The sequence below is a fragment of the Miscanthus floridulus genome, chromosome 8, assembly GCF_019320115.1.
Source record: "Miscanthus floridulus cultivar M001 chromosome 8, ASM1932011v1, whole genome shotgun sequence".
NCBI classification, from domain to species: Eukaryota; Viridiplantae; Streptophyta; class Magnoliopsida; order Poales; family Poaceae; genus Miscanthus; species Miscanthus floridulus.
This window is the reverse complement of record NC_089587.1, coordinates 225,380,483-225,396,362: the sequence shown is the minus strand read 5'-3', so window position 1 is coordinate 225,396,362 and position 15,880 is coordinate 225,380,483. Positions and strand designations below refer to the sequence as shown.

Sequence of the window (15,880 nt, the reverse complement as noted above, 5' to 3'; positions counted from 1 at the left end):
TATAATTATTAAGCTGCATGCAGTAGTATATCAGTGGTGACGAAGAGGGCGGGCGCGGCCACAGGGGCAAACACTGGCACTGTTGGCCCTATGGATCTTCGGAACGGGTGAGCCGATCACTCATCAGCATTGTCGACCACACACTATAGCTAAAGATAGAAAAAGAGGGGGAGAACATAGCGTACACACAACATAAGCACCAGCGTTGGCCGGAACTCTACAGAGGAGATGGCAAAACTAAACTCGCTCTCTTTACTGAGTTGCAGTGAGAAACTATATATACAACTCTACCCATATAATCATATTACACAGACATGTCAGGCTGCTATGTTGTTATAGTGACTATATGGGACAGCAAGGGAGCCTTTCGGCGCCTGCCCCTGCAGCGGCTACAGTGCAACAGCAGGGCGCCCTTTCGGCGTCTGCCCCCTGCTGCGCGTTCACATAGAGGAGCAGCAGATTACTTAACAATGCTTTCTCTAATCCTGCTGCTAACCCTAGAACCCCCTCTATGCCAATCATCTTCTTCAGCTCCGTGAGCCGAAGATGGCCGAGCGGCTTGGTGATGACATCCGCGAGTTGCCGACCAGTTTCGACGAACTCGATGACGATCTGTCCTCCATCGACACAGTCCCTGAGGAAGTGGAACTTGACGTCGATGTGCTTGCTCCGATCATAGAGAACCGGATTCTTTGCGAGGGTGATGGCGGGCTAGTTGTCCACCATCAGTGCTGGTGGGTGAGCTTCCACACCGGTCAGCTCGCCCAGCAGTCGACACAGCCACACAGCTTGGCACGCCGCTGTGGCCGCCGCCACATACTCTGCCTTGCACGTGGACAGTGCCACCACCTTCTGTTTCAGCGACAGCCATGAGATTGGAGCTGACCCAAGAAAGACGAGCACGCCAGAGGTGCTCCACCATCCGTCGATGTCCCCCGCCATATCTGCATCGCTGAACATAGTGAGTTGCAGCCTACTTCCGCCGGTCTTGGGGAAGACGATCCCATGATCCACTGTCCCCTTGACGTAGCGCAGCAGCCACTTCACTGCAGCCCAGTAATCCTCTCGGGGATCCTCCATGAAGCGGCTGACATAGCCCACGGCGAACGCAATGTTCGGCCTCGTGTGGACTAGGTAGCGCAGACCGCCGATGATGCTCCGGTAGAGTGTTGCATCTACCTTCGTCGCGGTACTAGCCTTCGTTAGCTTCAGTCGCTCCTCCATCGGAGTCACGCATGGCTTGCACTCAGCCATGTCGCTCTACTCCAACAGCTTCGAGGTGTACGCGCTCTGACCGAGCGTGAGCACCTTCTTCCCCTGTCTCACCTCGATGCCGAGGTAGTAGGAGAGCGCGCTGAGATCGCTCATTCGAAAAACGAGCCACCATCTCACGCTTGAAGCTATCGATGTCCTTCGCACGCACGCCGGTGACGATCAAGTCGTCCACATACACACCGACGATGAGCTCCTCCTTCCCCCGTCGCCACGTGTAGAGCGCAGGCTTGGTTGCGCACCATGTGAAACCAAGTTCGTCTAGCGCGGAGTCAAGCTTGGCGTTCCACGCTCACGGGGCCTGCCGTAGCCCATAGAGCGCCTTGTGCAGTCGGAGCACCCTGTGCTCCGCTCCCTTGATGGAGAAACCCAAAGGTTGTCTGACGAAGACCGTCTCCGCTAGCTCGCTGTTGAGGAAAGCCGATTTTACGTTCAGATGATGGACGCTCCAGTCCTTCGCTGCTGCCAAAGTCAGAAGCAGTCGGACAGACTCCATGCGTGCTACCGGTGCAAAGACTTCCTCAAAGTCGATGCCCTGATGCTCGACAAAGCCTCGGGCGATGAGGCGTGCCTTGTGCTTGACAATGGCGCCGCGCTCGTCCCGCTTGACCTTGTACACCCACTTTAGGCTGATCGGATGGCATCCTGGAGGTGGATCGATGAGCTCCCATGTCTCATTTTCCTTGATCGCCTTCATCTCCTCCAGCATCGCCCGTCGCTAATTTGCATCGCGGTCGCCCAGCGTGAACGTGGGTGGTTCCTTTGCACTAATAAAAAGTAGCTCTGGGTCATTGAGCAGCCGACCTACCAGGCCTAAGGACCTTGTGCTGCCGACGATGTCGTCCAGCCTACAGAACCGCACCTCCTCACCGTCGTGGAAAGCATCCATGAACTCTGTGATGTCACTTGAAGGTGAGGCGTACTCGATCGGCGTCGATGGAGTCTCCTGTTCTACCGGAGTTAGCACAGCAGCTAGAGTGCTCGGCACCCCATCTACAGTGCTCGGGCACTACTCCTGGACTGCTCATCACCGCTCTTGGAGTGGTAGGCACCACTGTAGGAGTGCTCGGCACTAGTCTTGGAGTAGTCGCCACCACTGCAAGACCTCTTGGCTCCGCTATGGGAGCGTTCGGCACCCGTCCTAGAGTGGTCGGCACTACTGCAGGACCGCTCGGCACCACTTCTGGAGTGCTCGACACCCCTCCCGGAGCGCTCGACACCGCCCTAGGAGTGCTCGACTCTATTACTAGAGTGATCAGCACCTCCTCTCCAGCGTCTCCACCACCGTGGATGACCAAGTGCTCGACGATGAAGGTGCTGGTAAAGCCACCAACTTCTTCTATGCCCGGACTGTCCCAGATCCCAATCCTAAGCCGCCTTCTCGTTGAACACAACATTGCGCGAGACAACCACCTTGCCTCTGCGTGGGTCGTAGAGCCGGTACGCCTTGGTACCTTCCACGTAGCCTAGGAGCACCATCGGTGTGCTCCTATCCTCCAGCTTGGTGAGGACCAGCTTTGTCTTGCTGACATGGCCAATGCAGTCGAATGTCCAAAGGAATGACATGCTCAGCTTGCGCCCATATCAAGCTTCGAACGACGCCTTACCCTTCAGGGCCTTGATGGGCGCACGGTTGAGAAAGAACACCGTCGTGGTCACCACCTCACCCTAGAACCTTGCCGGCATGCCCTTAGCCTTCATCATGGATCAAGCCATGCTGACCACCATCTGGTTCCATCACTCCACCATGCCATTCTGTTGTGGCGAGTACGGCGTGGTGTGGTGTCGCACCACACCCTGATCTACGCAGTACGCAATGAACTCCACCGAAGTGAATTAGCCACCACGATTAGTCTTCACCACGCGCAGCTTCTTGCCATTCTCTGCCTCCGCGCGTGCCTTGAACTTCTTAATCGCCTTCGCCGCCTCATCCTTGCTCGTTAGGAGTTGCAGCCACATATAGCGACTGTAATCATCCACAAGCAGGAGGAAGTACCGCTGACCACCGTTTGTGGTTGGCGTGATTGGCCCACAGAGATCACCGTGGATGAGCTCGAGAGCATCCACCGCGCGATACTTAGTCACCTTTGGGAACGATAGCCTCCTCTGCTTTTCGGCCAGGTAGCTATCACACGATTCACCTTCGTGCTTGATGTGGGGCAGCCCTCCGACCATCTTCTCTAGCCGACCGAGTGCGTCGAAGCTGAGATGGCCAAACCAGGCATGCCACAGCCATGGCTCCTCGGTGTGCCATGCTGCCAAGCACATCGGCTGCTCCACCTTTAGGTCGAGCAGGTACAGCTAGTTCTGGGACCTCTTCACCTTGGCAAGAAGGTGCTACTCCTGGTCCCTGATCCTAAGGACATTGTCCTTGATTAGTACCTCGCTGCCGTGCTCATCCAACTAGCCAATGCTGATGATGATTGAACGCAGCTGTGGGATGTAATATACATCCGTTAGTGCATGGTGCTCACTATTCTGGCACCTGAAGATGATGGTGTCGCGCCCTTGGATCGCCACCCTTGAGCCTTCACCGAACTTCACCGTGCCGGTCATGTTGCCGTCAAGCTCGGAGAAGGCTTCCTTGGAGCCCATCATGTGGTTGCTAGCGCTGGAGTCTAGGTACCACCGCTGCTCCTGTTCGCTGCCCACACGTCCGAGGTGGACTTGGGCGCGTGGTTCATCGAGGTGGACAACCTTCAGAGCCTTGCCGTGCCCTTCCACCGCCATCCCCTCTCCCTTCTCCTTGGCCTCAATGTCGTGCAGTGCATAGAATGTCGCCATTAGAAAAGTGGCCTCATCATCATCATCAGCTTGCGCCAGATGAGCCTCAGCCTTCTTCTACTGCTTGTGATTTGGGCACTCCTTTGCCCAATGGCCTGTCTTCCCGTAGCGCCAGCAGGCGTTGGGGTCGACCTTCTTCTTCTTCTTCTCTAAAGAAGCCTTGCCGCGACGCTTGCCATCGCCATCGTGGCTAGAGGAGGCTTCCCCGGAGTTCCTTTGGGTAGCCCACTTCTCCTCTGTTAGTAGGAGCTTGTCGCTATCCATCGTTATTGTGGCCTGCTCCATGTGCTCATCCACAGCCCGCAGATGGCCTATCACATCCTCAATGCTGAGGGTGGACAAGTCCAGCATCGTCTCTATGGAAAGAGCGATCTAGATGTACTTCATCGACATGGAGTGGAGGTACTTGGAGACCGCCTCTTCTTTGTCGATGGTGACGTCGTGGCTCCTTAGCTTGCTGATGAGCGTCTACAGGCAGAGGGAGAAGTCCTCCACCGATTCATCATCCTTGAACTTGAGGGTGGCATACTCCTGCTTCAGCAGCTGGGCCTTCGCCTTCTTTACACGGTTGAAACCGATGCGCATCGCCGCAATGGCCTCCCACGCCTCCTTAGCAGAGCTCTTCTCCCCCAATGACTCCCTGTACTCCACTGGCACATCAATGAGGATAGCCTCCAACGCTGATATGTCATCTTCTTTATTGTTGATGCCCTTGTCAACATCATTCTAGAGCTGTCGGGCTCTAAGCTTGACCTTCATGATCACCGCCCACTCACCATAGTTGGTGCGAGTCAACGTCGGCCAACTGGTGCCGCTGACCTCCCACACTGTACGCACAACGACCTCCTATCGTGGCTGGGTAGCCACAGCAGCGCCGCTGCTGTCCCCATCTCCAAACCGTCCATCATCGCCAGGGGTTAGTCCGGCGACGGTGCTTGTACGGCTCTGATACCACTTGTTGCCCCCCTGGATCTTCGAAACGGGTGAGCCGACCACTTACTAGTGTTGCCGACCATACACTATGGCTAGAGGTAGAAGAAGGGAGGGAGAACAGAGCGCGCACACACAGCACCAGCACCAGCGTTGGCCGGAGCTCTACAGAGGAGATAGCAAAATTAAACTCGCTCTCTTTACTGAGTTACAGTGGAAAACTATATATACAACTCTACCCATCTAATCCTTGTACACAGACATGTCAGGCTGCCATGCTGCTACAGTGACTAGGGGCCTGTTTGGTTCCAAGCTCCTAAAAGTTTTAGGCAGCCTTCTAAAACCTCCTAAAAGAGTGTTTAGTTCTACCTTCTAAAACTGACTAAAGGTAATAAATGCAGTGGCAAAAGGACCATGATGCCCTCCCCAGTTACCCCTGGCGCTACTCTCTTTCTCCCTCAGCTCCGCACGCCACTCTTTCTCCCTCCAGTCTCCTCCCCACCTCAAATGCCGCAGCCATGACTCACACACGTTCCACCGCCGCCGCCGCTTCTTCCGACAACGTCCTCGTAGATCCACCGCCGCCGTCGCCAGATCCACGCTCACGCTACCCGGATCCACCTCCCCCCTCACTCCCCCTGACCTCTTGCTTCTTCGCTCAAGCCTCCCCCTCACCGGCTCCATGAGGGATGGCAGCCGCCGTCGCCGGTATTGGTCCTGCCGTGGGGAGGGTCACCTGCACTGCAGGACGCGGCGCGACGGGGCGGATGGGTGCCTTCGCCCTCCCTGCGCCCAAACGGTGGCTGCTACGGGTGCCCGCCACTGGCGCCTCGGCCTCCGGCCTCGCCCACTAGGGCCTCGTCCTCTGGCCCTGCCGGCGGAAGGACGGGGTGGTGGGGCGCGCAAATGCGGCGGACGGAGTGTTGGGGCGGACGTCGGAGGTGGACGACATGGTGGTGGGCCGTGCGGAGGCGGTAGAGGAGGGGGTGGACTGGCGGCCACCCAGAGTGGTCCTCGCCGGCGGACATTGCCACGCCGCGGCGGTGGAGATTGGAGCGGAGCCGGTGCCGAGCGTCGTGCTCGCCTTCCTCATCGGCCCGGCGCTCGGCCTCTCCAAGGCGGACATCATGGTGCCGGCGTCGAGGAGCGGGGGCGCCGCGGCCGGCCCGTGCGGCGGCGCGAGGGAGTGGGGGCGGAGGATCCGGCGGGCGCCATCGTGGAGGAGGGAGGGAGCGGGGCAGCGTTCGGGACGTGGGTGCGGGGCGTGGGGGAGCGTGCGGTCGAGAGGGGTACCCTAGGTCCAGGATGAACTTTATGAGCTTTTAGGAGGGGTGGAGCTCCTAAAGTTTTTGGCCCCTCCTAAAGTTTTTAGGAGCTTTTAGAAGAAGGTGTTTGGTTCTTTAGTCAAATTTTAGCTCCTAAAGTTTTTAGGAGGGGTAACCAAACAGGGCCTAGATGTGACGGCAGGGGAGTCTTTCGACGCCTACTCCTGCAGCGGCTATAATGCAACAGCAGGAGCCCTTTCGACGTCTACCCCTGCTGCGCAGTCACAAAGGGAGCAGCAGAGGCACAGGCGTGGAGATTGAAGAAGAATGACGACCAGGGAGGCTGAAGGCATCGGGAGAAAGACAGGAAAGAAGTAAGATAAATAGGGAAGGAGGATATAAAAAACGGCTAGATTATTATGAATATGTTCTTCATCAATTCTATGTGCTATGATATGATGAGCTGATTTACCAGACGGTTCCTCAAAACAGTTTTGGTTCCACGAGTTACGAAAAAGTACTCGACCTGTGAAGCAGAGCCATATCAAACGAGACCGCAAACTAGGTTGCTAGTAAAAAGTGGTTAACTGAGATTACCCTTCGAGTCCCATCATTCATTCGTCATTATTACTCGAGTAACCATGTGTGATAATCAGGTTAAATAAAAACATGCGCGATAACCGAGCAGGAGCTGGCTGCTCCTGCACAGCAGCATTGCTTTGCCTGCTTGCCAAACGCCATGCCACATCAAACAAGCAACCACCCTTTTCCTTTCTTTTCATTCAGTCATCATACACATATGACATACAGTATGCATGCATGCTTCAAGGACCGGTGAGAAAGCAATGCAGGCAGAAGCCGGCCAGAGACCGTTGTGAGCCGTCGTGGAGGTGGTGGCAGTGGCATGGCAGCACCAGTTCATCAATGTTGCTCCGATCTGTTATGAACGACGTATAGGAATATGAAGTAAAGAATCAAGCCACAGAGGAGACACACGATTTAACGTGGAAAACCCCTCCGATGTGAAGGGGAAAAACCACGAGCATCAGCCAGCAACAATCTCACTATCTCAAGAGTTTTGGGTTACACGCCTATGGCGGCTTACAAGAGAATCAAGTCTCCACGAAACCCTAGCAAGGGTGTATATACCGTACCGTACCGCGGGGGGCTCCGCCCCCCGCACCCCCCCGAGCACAGGGGTGAGACCTGATGGGCCTACGCTCCGGCCCAAGCCTCCGGCGACGGGCCTCCGCTTCGCTCCGGCCCAAGCCTCCGGCGACGGGCCTCCGCTTCGCTCCGTCAGAAGCCTGGCCTATATCCTGGAGTGAATTTGGAACAACTCCAACAAACTCCACCTTGAGACAAATTCATCTTGTATCACAAATCAACCCTTCATCCTGAACATAACAAAGATAGAAAAACACTGGTCCTGGAGTGAATTTGGAACAACCCCAACACGATCCACACCTTTCAGTCAGTCACTGTACAGTGTACACACAGTGCGTGCATGTGCATGCAACCTGAACGAGAAGAACCAACCAACCACACACAGACAGCCAAAACAGGCCCACAGGATAGGGGCAGTACGTAGTACGTACTAGTAGTACCCACCAACCTACTTTTCAATAGCAAAGCATGCAAGCAGGCCATGGCATTCATTCATATCATACCGCAAAAACCTACAGCAATTTGGCGGCAGCGGCTGCAGGGGAAAGGCAGATTTCATGGCAATAACTGATAGCCTTCAGCCTTCAGGCTTTGGATTGGATCCCATGGCAATGGGCCAATGGCTAAACACTCCACTCCAAATCCAGCAAATGGCGGCATCAGCAGCAATAGACACTGCAAAACAAAGGCAGACGACCAAGGATGAAGAGCTGCAAAACAAAGGCATCTGATGTCAACACTTTTCTTGTGAGAACTGAGAACCAGCCAGTCTGCATGTGCTAGCTTTAGCTACTGTTCACAAGTACAAGCAAAAAGCTAGCTGATGATGGCATGCAATGCAAGCGAAAAGGCACAATGTACATACGTACATATACAAGCCCGAAGCAAAGCAGAGAGGAGTCAAACATTTCTTTACCCTGCTGTCAGTGACTCAGTTCAGTCCCCATGCAATGCAAGTATGCAACCACCATTGAATTGTTACTGGAGAGACAGGGCGATGTATATATGTAATGTAACAACAGTCACAGCACCGAGTTGGAGCTCGCCCCTAGCTAGAAAACAAGAGGACTGAGGCCGACTGCTGCTGTGGTTTTCTTTAGAGGCCAGATCACAAACAGTGGCAACTTGAGAGTCTGGAGAGGAGCGCGAAAGAAATCACACTGCTCAGTTGCAGCAGATGCTCCAGGGAAATTCACATGCTCGCCTGAAAAGTGAGCAAAAGATGAACAGGGCTAAGGGCATGTTTAGGTACCACCCAAAATGCCAATTTTTTCAAGATTCTTCATCACATCGAATCTTTGGACGCATGCATGAAGTATTAAATATAAATAAAAAATAAAACTAATTACACAGTTTAGACGAAATCCACGAGACGAATCTTTTAAGCCTAATTAGACTATGATTGGACACTAATTGCCAAATAACAACGAAATGCTACAGTGCTCATTTTGCCAAATTTTTCGGATCTAAACTGGGCCTAAGCTACCTGCCCGGCCATGGCTTTGGCCACCACCTGCACGCTGGCTACTCCTCCAGGTCCCCAGTGACCTGTAGCATGCAGCAGCAGCGGCAGCGGCTCGCCGCCCCCGGCCGGTATCATTCAGCAGCACCAGTGCACCGTCTCCTCTGCCTGGCATGTGGGCCCACGTGGCCCGCCCACATGGCAATGGCAGCCACAGGCCACAAGAACCCTAATAATCCAACCAGGCAGCAACAGCAACATCAACATCACAAGCACACCTCCTTTCTACAAGCAACTGCAGGAGTAGTATACTACTGTACGTATCAAATTGGTTTAAACTAACTGGTGGAGTGGCGCGAGACACCAGGGCAAAGCTCCATGTTTAATTTGATGCCGTGGTCTTCAGCTTCACCTCAAATTACTCTTTCCCAAATGTAACCGTGATATGAAGGCTGCTCAAGAGATTCTCCTCTCCCGTTAATTTTTGCTTATGCAGGGCCCAAAACGCGCCAATCTCGAGGCGATGACAAGGCGGTTTAGTCTGGTTGATTCCTTCACCAAAATAACCATGCCAATGGGCAGGCAACATTTGTCTTACTGCTAAGCATGTACTATGTTTCAGCCTAGTGGCATGGGAGTACTAGGCCCTAAGCTTGGATTAAACTAGACTCAACTAAACAAAAGGTGTCCTCGAATCATATAAACAAAATGGCAGTTGACATGCACACTAACAGGATCATCTTGTGCCTTGTGAGATGTGTGGACAGGACAGGACAGGACAGGCTCCAAGATGCCATGTGCATGTTTTCATGTCTTTTGCACTAGACCATGCATTGGACTGATCGATCCAAGCAGGCATAGGTCCCCACCACAAAGGAGAGCAGTACACCCACTATTTCCTCCTGTTTCTAACCCTCCTTTTTCTCCATCCCGAGTGAGACAATCTCAACTACAGGCAGCATCAACAAACTAGTGCTGTGGAAGTGTGGAGCCATGCAACTTATTATTTTTTGTCTTGTGTGTGCAAAACGGCTATATATAGACACAACAATGGCATAATTCATTGCAAAACCATTAATAGTTAACGGCTAGAGCAAATATCAGAGATCAAAACAGAAATGTAAACAAGGTAGAGACCCATTTGACATCACATTTCAGCAAGTAATTGCGTGAATAAATGGAGCAGTGTTACAGCAGCAAGTATCACACCAACAGCAATATTAGGGAGCAGAGGCAAGATTATTAGTTAGAGGACAGAGGTACCTCACTAGCAGTTAGTCAGATCTACAACTGTCTCTTCAACCAGGTCCTCCAAGACCATGGCGCAGACCGCGGTGTTGAGATCAAACATCTCTAACCGAGTCGTGTCAGCGCTGGCTGCCTCAGCCACCTCCCTCTTAAGTATCATCTCCAGCAAGAGATTTCTTTCAATAGCTTCGCCGGGAGGATACTTCTCAAGTATCGACCAGTTCCTAATGACCCGCCAAATTTCCTCAGCCGCCAAATTACTGGAACCATTCTTGCAATCCCCGTGCTCCAAAGAGCATGATCTACCCCAGGGGTATGCAGCCAGTTCCGCCATCGAAGCAAGCTCAGTGAGTGCTTCGTTTACGGCGTCAAAAAGAAGCCTCTGTTTTGACCGTCTTTTCCCAAACTTAATTCCTTCATCATAATCGGAAATCTTCTCAAGCAAATCTGGGTCCAAAGGGTCAGCTAATATGCAACTTTCTCCATCCATGCCACAAGAGTGGACCAGCTTTTGGATAAAAGTCAGTGAATCTAGATCTTCATCAGCCTTTGAGAAAAGCCTTGAGAGTCTCAAAGAATTTGGCGACATGACTTCCAGCGGGGGATCCTCCCATGACAGTGACCGTGAAAATGATCCGATCAGGGGAGACCTCGACAAAGCTTCTGCACATATATGTAAAAATGCCATTTGAGATAGACCATCTTGCGCTAGACAGCTAAGAGTTTGATGAAATGGGTTTTCAGGCTTACGTGGGGATGAAGTTATGAAATTTTCAGATGAGTACAGTAGCCTCCTGTTATCACATATAAATGGTCCATCCAGTACAGATACAGGACTAGGTTGGTCCTGAGGGTCACCAAAGATTCCTGGGGCGCCAAGACTTGAAATGGAGGAAATATCCTGATACAGCAAAGCTAACTATCATATTTTGGACTTTTGAAGGCTACACAAGTGATTGTACGAAAACCATGAGCACCAGCTTTAACAAGATAGATGTTGAATTACCTTGGCAGGGATATTAGCTGTATCATTAGTATCACAAGAGCTAGTCACGAGTCCTTGCACAGTGTTCTTCTCATCTGTATTTAGACAAGTACTTTGTTTCTGAAGATTCTCTAGCGCAAGATGGCTCCAGCCTTCCTTCACATCACCAGTAGTCACAGCCCCTCCATTCTTGAGTCTATTGCTCGCAGATGGATCTACCTTCTCCCTAGTCGATTTCTTATTTTTAGAGAACAGGCTAGAAACTTTTTCCCTAAAAGATGATGACTTCCTGATTCTTTCCTTTTCAGCTTCCTGAGTGCCAGAGGCTAATCCATTTGACAAAGAAAGTGGAAGAGATTGAGATCTTGGCAAACATGAGAAAGGTTCTTCAGGTTCCAACTCAGGTGCTGGGCTCCCCAGTGTTTCAGCCCCAATTTCTTCCTGGTCCTTGACTTTCGGTATTGTGAGCATGTCACCAAGTGTGCCTGTACTTCTGCGACCTTCCATTTCTTCCTCACTACTGACTGTTGATGATACCATAGACCATCTCTCTAAAATCTTCTTCTTGCCTTCCCTAACTACAGATGGTTCCCTTCTATGGGATGCCTGACTAGAGCATGACGCAGAGTAAGGACTTCCACTTCTACTCAGAAAATCCCAAGAACGGCCAGAAGTCGGAGTGCCAAACTCCAATTCCTCACTTGTTTCACCAGACATCTCTTTTGCAATCTCAACTTCTGACTTACTGAAGGAGTCATCTCCGATATAAAAGTCAGGGTATTCACATGAGAGCATGCTCTCTTCATCTTGCTTGTCTTTTAGCCACATCCTCATCTGCCAAGTGATCTCCTTTGCCAACCTTCTTGAGCACACGGTTTCATCAACCGTCATCATACTTTCTTCTTCACTATCTTCTGCCGATGATAATGAAGACCTCGCAATCCTGGAATCATGAGAATTGGAGAGTCCTGGCTTTAGTACTACAATTTTTGTTGGCTCAGACAAATTTGAATTTGCTGGGGAAACATCTAAACTCTGATGGCGCCTGTATCTGTTACGTTCACTTTCATCTCCATCTGAAAGCAGTTGTCTCCCCACAAGGATGCTGCCTTTTCTCTTTGTTGGTTCTGATGGCTTCAGTATGGTTATTTGCTTTACTTCAGAAGGTGGTGCAACAGGTTGGAACTCATAACGGTTGCTTGATAACAGAGGATTTGGCTCATCAAGGAACTCCAAGAATAGCTCTCTATTTGAGCTTAAAAACTGCAGTGCATCTTGGAACTCCTTCGAATGAAGAAGCTTCTCATCCGTGGCTAGACGCTTCGCTTCAGCAAATTTCTCGCGAACAAGTGACATCCTCTTCTCACAACAAGGCTCATTTCCTTGGTGCTTGCTCTGGATGCTATTGATTCTTGATGGTTGGTCACCAGAATCATTCCAAGTGTGCTGATGGCGTGCCCCTACCTTTTGGTTTTGGTGGCATTTGCTTTCCTTCTTCGGCTTGAGATTCCGGTAGTTCTCTTCAAAACCACCACAATGATATTCCTTATCCAATTGTCTTCCTAAAGGGAAATTAGATTGCTGAACTGGAGCGTCATGTAGACCCATTAATCTTGCAACAACATTCAGTGGCTCATCAGGCATCCCTTCTTTCCACATGTCCTGCTCCATGAGCATCTTAACAGGCGTCGCACCAGTCCTTTTAGTAGGTGAGTTGGATCTTTTAGTAGGGGAATTCCTTCTTGTCTGACTATCTCTCTGCAGGTAAATCATAGAAGATGAACAAAATTGTGTAACTTCCAGTTGTGCGCAAGTTTTATTTCCATGAGAAAAAAAACATATAAAAAAATCGACATACCTGTTTATCTTCAGTCTGAGCTGGGGGGTTAATTGCCATCTTGAAAGTATTACTCCGGTCTTTTCCGGCTGGAGAAACTGCAAAGCATATGCTACACTGCATCAGAGATTTTGTGGAGCATAACCTTGCACACGCTGAAGAAGAAGAAGAAACCCATCCCAGGGAACAGAAAAAATCATGCAAAATTTACAAAACCATGTAGTGGAAAAGGGTAAGAGAAATAGGTACCATCTCTATGTGCCTTCTCGGTGAGCATCTTGGTGGCAACCACGCCATTGCTGAGATCGAACATGTTGATCATCCTCCCCAGGCATCCCGGGAAGGGCGCGAGAACCTGAAGGTCCTGCTTCTTTCTGTGCCTCTTATCCTGAGCCCCTTTCATTCACAACTTCCTCCTGCAAATCAGAGCCATAACTCATCAGATTCCGTAATCACGTCGCCATCATGCTAGCAGTAACAGACATTTCAAAGTTTAAACCTTTTGAAGGCAGATAGTGAGTGAGAGAAGAACCGGACAAGGCAGGAGCGGAAGAACGGAACAAAAAAAATACAACAACTGATCAGCTGCGTCCAAAAAGCGGCCTCCACATCACGAAATCCGACGAGGAGGCAGTGCGGGAGCGCGGGGAATCAACACGTGAAGCGCGAACCCCCACACGCCTCGCTCCCCCGAGGACAAGAACAAATGCGCCAAGGACGGACGACAGGGAACTATGATGATGGGAGAACAGCGAACAGATCGACGGACGCCACGAAAACTCATCATCACATATTCACATTTCGCCCGCCGGCACCCGGAAAAGGCCACAAGAGACGAATTAGCTAGCGGGGATAAAAAGATGCGCCGCGGGCGTGCAAAAGCTGCCGCTGCGTCTCCCTCTCTCTCTCTCTCTCTCTCTCTCTCTCTCTCTCTCTCTCTCTCCGCCTGGCTGCCTCTCTCTTTCGCTATGCAGGCTGCAACCTGCAAGGAAAATGGCTCCTCGACGCAGTAGCAATCCCCTCGCTTTGGCAGGAACTTGCACGCTAACGCAGCGGAAACAGCGGGAAGGAAGGAAGGAAGAAGCTTTGCCAATGTCGCAACCACGCCGCGAAAGGCGGGCGATTTCCTACCCAACGAACCGAGGCGCTGTGTGCCCGCAGACGCGCCAAGAAAGCTGCGACGGCCGGAGCAGCAGCTAGCTTGGGGCGCGGAGGAAAGGCGCCGGCCTTTTTCTTTTCTTGCCAGCCCCAACGGACGGACGGTGACGGACGCAGGAAAATGACCCGACCGAATCTCATCTCATCGGACGAGACGCAGCGGTGAACCGAATAATAAAATTACATTCAGACGAGAGAGCGGCAGGAATGGTGTGATTGGGACGGGCGGCGCGGAGCAGTGCAGAGGCGCATGTTACCTGGTCGGCGGAACGGAGCCGGCAACAACCGAATCGGGGAGGAGTAGGACGCGGCGGTTGGCGGGGACGCAGCCGTCGTTATCCCACCACCGAGGAGGAGGACGGGGACAGGGCGCAGCAATGGCAACGGCAAGTCGGCAACGGCACCGGAGCCAATGGGCGTGGCGGAGGGAAAGCTGGCGATGGTGCTGGTCCCCATGGATGCGGCAAGGCAGAGGTTAGGAGGGGAGAACTAACTACGGGCATTAATTACTAAAGGATGGAGTGGGAGGCGACCAGGTGACTGCGATTAGATCGGATTAGAGAGGAGATTAAAAAAAAGGAGCGAGGAGGAGCTCCGTAATCCAAACCGAGCCCCAATCGGAAGCGCGGCTGAAAAGGCGCCGCTTTTGGGAGCGACAGCGACGGCGAACGGTCACCTCCCCCCTACCAACACGGCCATCCGGATGAACAGCTCACCCAACCCAAAAATGGCAAAACCCACCACGTTCACCAAGCACAGAGAAGCATAGGGCGGGGGGCTGGAGGAGGGGGTGACGGACCTGCACTGCAGCAGCTGCCTTGGCGCGCGACGAGGAAACCGCGGGCGGCGGTGCGGTGGACAGGACTGGCGGTGGAGGCGGGGCCGGACACGCGGATCTAGCGTCCTCCGCGCCTACCCCGCGGCGATGGCGATGGCGATGGCGAGGGCCAGCAGAGCAGAGGTACCGCGGCCGGCGGCGCCTGTCCTCCTTGCCGCTGTCAGCTAACGCCGGATTGCGGCAGCAGTCGGCCGACCACGTCCGTACCGTCAGAGACAGAGCCGCCGGGCGCCGGTGGCAGCAGGCAGTAGGTAGAGGCGGAGCCCACTTGCCCAGCACGGTGGCACCGGCGAGATCGTGGCGCTGTGCTGTGGTGTGGTGTGGTAGAGCGTGGAGGGGGAGACAGGGCGACAATGGCAGCTACCGTGAGTGGAGGGAGGGAGGGATGGGGAGGGGAGGCAAATGGCAACTTGGCCAAGGGTCCGGTGACTGGTGAGGGAGGGAAGGGAGGCAGGGCGCAATGGGCAATGGCGCACGCACACGGACGGACGGAAGGGGAGGGTGAAGGAGCGAGGAGCTGGCTGGCTGGGTGAGTAGAGTAGAGTTAGGAGGGCCGGAGGTGGGGGCGTGGCAGGTCACGTGAAGCACCATTAATGGGCCGCGGCACCCGCCTCTCTCCCTCTCTACCGGTGCCCTCCTCTTGCTTGTGCGCTGCGTGCTCGAGCTCGGGGAATCGAATCGCGGGGATGGAGTGGACGGCGGAGGGGATGTCTGAACGACCATTCCATCTGCTCATCCTTCATGCTCATCCCAATAGATAGTAGATTTAAGTAAAAAAAAAACTGCACTAAGCACGAACGGGAGGGGGGGTACTGCTGCCAGTAATCTTCCTCCTCCTCGAGGACTAGCAGGGATGCTCTATCCATCCACCGCACGCATGTTTCTTTTCTGCCAAAAAATGGTGGGGATTTTGGCGTGACGCGCCATGTGCGCG

The 15,880-nt window shown here is 53.0% G+C and overlaps 1 protein-coding gene across 7 annotated transcripts; it reads right to left on the bottom strand.

The window, feature by feature from the left end:
• Positions 1–7,274: 7,274 nt before the first annotated feature.
• LOC136478352 (uncharacterized) lies at positions 7,275–15,674 on the bottom strand. Of its 7 annotated transcripts, none has more exons than XM_066476779.1 (7): positions 14,908–15,674; positions 13,200–13,366; positions 12,972–13,048; positions 11,135–12,871; positions 10,879–11,029; positions 10,144–10,791; positions 7,275–8,128 (listed from the first exon to the last, which is right to left on the bottom strand). In XM_066476779.1, the coding sequence occupies exons 2-6, from the start codon at positions 13,351–13,353 to the stop codon at positions 10,148–10,150; spliced, it is 2,763 nt and encodes a 920-aa protein (XP_066332876.1). In that variant the 5' UTR covers positions 13,354–13,366; positions 14,908–15,674; the 3' UTR covers positions 7,275–8,128; positions 10,144–10,147. The 7 variants fall into 7 exon arrangements, with proteins under 7 accessions (XP_066332876.1, XP_066332882.1, XP_066332879.1 ...); XM_066476785.1 differs by having other exon boundaries at positions 7,275–8,093; XM_066476782.1 differs by lacking the exon at positions 7,275–8,128 and adding an exon at positions 8,288–8,622.
• Positions 15,675–15,880: the final 206 nt, after the last annotated feature.

What these genes read in the sequence shown, in the direction of transcription:
- LOC136478352 (XM_066476779.1), bottom strand. Translation starts at nt 13,353, where the DNA reads ATGAAAGGGGCTCAGGATAAGAGGCACAGAAAGAAGCAGGACCTTCAG. An exon ending in CTCAGACTGAAGATAAACAG is followed by an intron (nt 12,872 to 12,971) that starts GTATGTCGATTT and finishes ATTTACCTGCAG; the next exon opens with AGAGATAGTCAGACAAGAAG. An exon ending in CAGCTAATATCCCTGCCAAG is followed by an intron (nt 11,030 to 11,134) that starts GTAATTCAACAT and finishes TTGCTGTATCAG; the next exon opens with GATATTTCCTCCATTTCAAG.